This window comes from Caretta caretta, chromosome 7 (genome assembly GCF_965140235.1).
Source record: "Caretta caretta isolate rCarCar2 chromosome 7, rCarCar1.hap1, whole genome shotgun sequence".
Lineage (NCBI taxonomy): Eukaryota > Metazoa > Chordata > Testudines > Cheloniidae > Caretta > Caretta caretta.
The window spans coordinates 11,508,976-11,515,320 of NC_134212.1; the positions used below are offsets into that span (position 1 = coordinate 11,508,976).

General features: G+C 38.0%; 1 protein-coding gene across 2 annotated transcripts in view; it reads left to right on the forward strand.

The window, feature by feature from the left end:
- PPP4R2 (protein phosphatase 4 regulatory subunit 2) overlaps positions 1-4,803 on the forward strand; it is a 39,563-nt gene extending 34,760 nt beyond the window's left edge. For both annotated transcript variants that reach the window (XM_048857558.2, XM_048857559.2), the window contains 3 exons: positions 323-466; positions 1,235-1,503; positions 2,382-4,803. In XM_048857558.2, coding sequence (XP_048713515.1) covers positions 323-466; positions 1,235-1,503; positions 2,382-2,695 — 727 coding nt within the window. In that variant the 3' untranslated portion in view covers positions 2,696-4,803. The remainder of the gene's footprint in view (positions 1-322; positions 467-1,234; positions 1,504-2,381) is intronic.
- The last annotated feature ends 1,542 nt before the right edge of the window (positions 4,804-6,345 follow it).

Consider the following 6,345-nt stretch of genomic DNA (forward strand, 5'->3'; position numbering starts at 1 on the left):
TTCAGGAGGCAACATCTACTTGGGTGGGGGTGTGATAGGATGAAGAAATCTTTTATGGTTTTTGGAAGCACCTAGCCCAGACATCCTGCCATAATAGTGTATTACAGAATGCCACTGATGCTTTAAAATCATTTTTAATCCAGTTCATATACAGGTGGACTTTACTGATTTTGCATGATGGGATGTATGTTGGATTTTGGGCTAAATAATTATGTTGAAAATTAAAATACTCTAGTATATTCCTTTTCCAGGATTTCTGAATCTAGAGTATATTTTAATTGTTTAATCAAAAAGGATTAAAAAATGAATTGTATTTTTTTAGATCTAATATAAATGGTCCTGGAACTCCTAGACCAGTAAATCGACCGAAGGTTTCCTTGTCAACTCCTATGACAACAAATGGTTTGCCTGACAGCACAGACAATAAAGAATCAAACTTGCAGCAAAAGGAAGACAAAAACCTCAGGTTTGTGCGGAGTAATTTGTATTGACTATTTCATTATTCTCATGCTTTACATTTACAATTTTGTAAATATTTTTAAAGCAAAATGTCCCTTTGGTAAGGATCAGTTAATCAATAAGACATTTCAAAAGGATTATGGTAAATGCTCAGCTCTGTTAGATATGTACTTGCTACTTTTTGTTTACTGACCTAATATATGCAAAGTGAAGATTTGTATTGGACTGTGACTCTCCAATAGAATTGTTTAGTTGAAGATGTTCCTCAGCTTTACTTGCTGAGTTTTTATACATAGTCCAGCTCTTTTCTGATTGTGTACCTATCTAGTAAAAAAAAAAAAAAAAAAATGTGATTGACAAATGAATAATGAGTTAAGCGGGGATCCTAAGTTTCCATATTAAACTACTGTCAGGATGGTATGCTAAAACCAGTACATTTAAAATCATAAATGCTTGTTACTTATAGATCTGCCTTTCCTCAAATTATAATAAACCATAATCCAGACCCACCATACATCAGCCCAATTATGCAGCCCCTTCCCAAATGCTGGAAAAAAGAGTGGTCTTGACCTCATGCCTGAAAATTTAATAAATCTGGGCTTTAGCCAATAATGAGCAAATTGAGTTCTTCAGGGTAGGACCTCTGCTGGAGAATACCTTGCAAATAACGTTCTCCCATATGCTGCTCTGTTGATCTCAGATAAGCAGTATGAGAAATGAGGCAAGATGTGGAATGTTTTTTGGTACTCACGCATGGCTTCTTTGGGTCTTACAGTGAATTACCAGCATCTGAATCAGAAGGTACTCAAGGCAGCCCTATAAAAAATAAGCACCCTGAAGATGATCCTGTGGAAGCAGAGGGACATGAAGTAAAAAGACTTAAATTTGACAAAGAAGGGGAAGCAAGAGAGACATCTAACCAAACTGCCTCCAGTGAAGTCTCTTCAGTCATGGCAGAAGAAACTGAAACATCTTCTACACCTCAGAATAAAGAAAAAGATACTAGCAGTACAAGACAGCATTGTACAGAGGAAGAGGAAGAAGGTATTTCAGATTTACCCATATATGTGTAATGTTTTGCTAGGGACAGGGAATCCTCTAGGTTGTACCTAGATCTGCTTTGGGACCTTCCTTCTCTTGAGGATGCCTGATTGGGGTGGGGGCTACACTTGACAGTCAGTGTTGTTCCTAAATTACAGCAAAGTGAACGTAAGGTGATTCTTGTCCTTGAAGCTAAGCTTCACACAGCAATTTGTAACTCTCTCAAACAGTGCCAGAGTAGCAAGTCAAAAACCTAACAGCCTTGTGAGTTGTAATGCTGAGTACTACCCAGAGGGCCCTGAAGCTGGCACTAATGCAGAGTAAACAAATACATATATCTAGAAGACACTGTCATGAATTTGTATCCATGTTGCACTGCAGATTCTTCCTCTCTTCTGATTCCCTATATTCAAGGTTCACAATGTAGCTTGTAAAATATCCTGCTGGGTGAAATTTTTGATGTCCACATTGGGTTCAAAACAATTTTGTGTTCTCACAACGAATATCAAGAAGGCTGGATACTCTTGGGAAAAGATATGGGAATGTGGGGAAGTAAGAAAAGCCCATTCATGGTTTAAAAGTTTCTCTGTATAAAGTCATAAGGTTTAATGGTGTCAGACTACATTCATGTTTATATTGTAAATATGGTATATAATATGGTGTTGTGGAAGTTGTTAACTTTAGTATTTTTAAGGCGGTTCAGAGTTTAAAATTTACATCAACTCACTTTCTATAGAGGAAAAATAGATTAATGCATTTTTATAGGCTAAATCAGTTTCCTAGTGTAAATGTTTGGGTATTCAAAGTGACTTAATACTATTGTTGACTTGTTTAAAAAGAATGTATTGTTAACACTAAGTCATTAATGTAAATGTTTTCAGAGTCCTTCATGTCCCCAAGAGATGTTGCTCCAGAAAGGAAAGATCAAGAAAAAGACACTGAATCCTTAACTGTGAATGAAGAGACGTCTGAGGAGAATAATCAAATGGAGGAATCTGACCAGTCTCAAGTAGAGAAGGTTTTATGTTCTGAAGACAGTGAAAATAGTGGATCTGTCATTAGGGGAGCTGACTGCAGTGAAACTGAAGATTTAGGATCATATGCCAGTGAAACTCCTGAAACTTCATCAGAGACCCCTATGGAAAACAGTGATGAAGCCACAGAAGCTGCAGAAGAACCTATGGAGCAAGACTAATAATTTAAATACACTTAGATGCAGTATTTTCCATAAGGCTCTGGTTTTACACTGTATAAATAATTTTATGTAATAAAGTGGACCTTTAGTTTTACAAGAGAAGCAGGTTGTAAAATAAACGTCTCCATGGATCGAACCCTGAAAGAGTACATGTTAAGAACTGTGAATACCAGCTCCTTCAGGTCCTGCTTACCGCTGACTTTTTGGTTTGGTCAAATCAGTGGTTTGTGTATAGTTTTTTTTTTTTATTTAGAATAAAAGTTTTTAAACTGGAAGGTAATAATTATAATTTTGACAACTTTTTTGGAGATTACCACATTTAGTTATATGTATGCAAGAAAGCTTTTTGTCTTGTCTTTCTCTGACAGCTATAGCAGTTACTTCATATTTTGGTTACAGTTTCAACATTAACTTGTGAATTATAGGGTTCCATGCTGGTTTCCAGACTTTTATTTGACTACATACTATGAAACCTTAAATTGTGTGTTTAAAATGTTACTTTATACAGACACACACACACACACACTGAGACACACACACACACTCTTTCTCTCTCTATTCTAAGGGGGGAAATGTTATATTTTTCTGTTTCTACAAAAGATGAATGCAATGTACACTTTTTCTATTGGAAAAGACTGAGTTCACCTCTCAAGGCAGTTTTTTGCCTCTGAATAAACCAAATAAAATCTGGCCCATATGAAACACTGGAAATCTTAGCATTGTTGGAAACACCAGGGGAAACACATTCCAAGAAAACTGTTCAGACTACAACACTTTTATATACTTCTGAGGTGCCTGAGTGAAAGGATTTCATTTATTTATGAGAAAATGTGCTTTATGTGGAGAACGGAGTAATCAAAACTTGATCTTAAATTTTTGTAGGTGGAATGTTTGCAAACCTAATAACAAAATCTCAGAAAAATTGGACAGCTACTTGCTGTTTGAATGCTTCTCAGAGCATTGTGAATATTACAGAGGAGTTTCTTTCAAAATTCTAATGTAGGCAAATGTCATTGGTATGGTACACCACTGTATTGGAAGAATTAATATATTACCTTAGTTATGTACCTGAGCTAAATAACTAAACGTTTTAGGGGTGCATAGAAATCACCATAATTTGTATAACATTTTGGAAGTGAACTAAATATTTTTGAACATGCTACTTTGACAGCCAGTGTTACATTTTTTTTTCCAAACCAGTTCAAAGCACAACTACTGCTTTAAACTCACAATGTTTTCAAATTCCCATATTTAAAGACATGCAAGCTGCAACCTCCCAGTCACAATTACTGGCTGCCAAATTTATACCTGTTTCTTCAACTGTATCTTTTTGATATTTAGAGTTTTTAAATTTCTGTAAAGTAGACTTTTGTAGATTGTAATGAGTGCTCACTGCCATTGTGAAACGGTATATAATTGTATAATTTCTGTGTGTAAACTGAATGCTTGGGCTTTCAATACAGTATTCATATAAAGCAATAAATATTAATGTTATAAAACATTCGAGTACATTTTTATCACAATATAAAAGGATCCTATTTTTTAGTTGAAGTTCAGATTCCTGAAGTACAAAAATGACCTCCAAAAATGCATGCTAACAGTTTCTTGTTCTATGTGGTATGCTTTATATATACGTTTGGGGAAATACAGGTTTTGAATAATACCAGAATAATTTGGCTCAGTTTGTATATTTGTAAGGTAATGTACTACTTACTGACTTTGCTTGCCCATCAAGTTCAAAGCAGACACGATGTATTCAGGGGAGAGACTTGTTTATAAAATAAATAAAAATCCTATTGATTAGTGTTCCCTAGACAGAACGGAAATCAAACATTAACAGCTTGTTTTCTTTCATTGTGCTGAAGGGTTGGATATGTATCATAAAAATGAAAGGACTGAACCAAAATGTTGGAATTAGGAAAGTTTTTTCAAAAATGACGTAACATAGTGACATCTTACCTTTTTTTGTTTTTTTGGAAATTTTTTTGGAAATATTTTGCCAATGAGAACAAAATTTTAAAATTTTTAAGTTTAGATATTTCTGAAATTTTCTTTAGAATGTTTATTTGTGAAAATATTGTCAATAAACCTATTCTTTAAGCACCTATGACCTTTTGATATGTTTATTTTAGCAAATGTTTAGTGTTGCAGAACTGTTAAAAACTCGCTTGAATAACTTTGAGATATGTATCCCCTTGTAAATCGGCAAATGTTGCTTTTTTGCCATGAGAATAACTACTACTAAAGCAGGGGTGGGCAAACTACAGCCCGTGGGCCGGATCCGGCTCACGGGATTGCCACCCCCGGGGCGCCACTCCCCTGGGAGAGGAGGGCAAAGAGCTCTGTACTTGCTTGTGGATACCTCCCCCATAGCTCCCATTGGCCGGGAATGGGAAACCGCAGCCAATGGGAGCTTTGGGGGAGGTACACACAGGTGTGCGGAGCTCCCTGCCCCCTCCCCCACCCCCGCAGGGGGCTGCAGGGATGTTGTGCTGGCCGCTTCCTGGAGTGGTGAGGGGCTGGGGCCAGGGCAGGCAGGCAGGAAGCCTGCCCTGGCCCCGGAGCCACTCCAGGTAAGTGGTTCCGTGCTGCAGCACTCACCCCAACCCCCTTCCCTGAGCCCCCTCGTACACCCTGCACTCCTCCCCCTCCCCAACCCCTTGCCCTGAGCCCCTTTCTGCACACCGCACCTCCTCCCACACCCCGCATTCCCGCTCGTGCTCCAACCCCCTGCCCCAGCCATACATTCATGGCTCTGCAAGCAGTTTCCCCCACCCAGATGTGGCCCTTGGGCCAAAAAGTTTGCGCACCCCGTGCTATAACATAAGACTAACCATAGCATAAGTGCCACAGCAGCCAGGTCTAAGCTTTAATAGTGTTGCATAGTATCCAGACTTTTTAATTAAAAAAAAAAAAAAAAAGTTCTTTAATGTAGCAACTGTAGTTAGTGTGTCATCTTATACACCATATATTCTGCATGTTGACTCAGTATTTGTGGCCTTAAGTATGAAAGACTAACGCTAGCTCAAAACTAGCATAGGACTACTCTTAGAATAGCTGGCTGCTCCTTGTAAGTGAGGGTGGCCAATAAATAAGATTGATTTTTTTTAAAAAAGAGATGGCACATTACATACATGAATTAAGCATGTAGCTTAATACTAAAATAGCTTGTACATGATGTATGCACTTGTGGTATTTGTAGGTATTCATCTTTAAAAAAAAATAAATAAAATCAAGCCGTAAGCGTGGAGATAGGGAGTACATGTAATTACATGCATTTATAATGGTAGGAAACACGGGTTGTCTACGCAGTCATAGACATTAGAGATCTGACGATGCCTCTGCTTTGGAATCACTGAATACAATTACTCGCATGTGCAGAATGTTATCAGTGTGTGAACTTACTTGTGCTATTTTGTAATTAACCGGTGTTTAAATGCAGATATAGTTAAAAGCAATCACCACTTGCTGGATGATGTGTATTCAAACATCAGTTTACTTTTAGTCCAGGGGTGGGCAAACTTTTTGGCTTGAGGGCTACATCCAGGGTGGGGGTGGGGAGAATTACTTGCAGGGCCGTGAATGTAGAGCTGGGGCAGCGGGTGTGGTGTGCAGGAAAGGGCTCAGGGCAAGGGGTTGGGGCGGGTGCA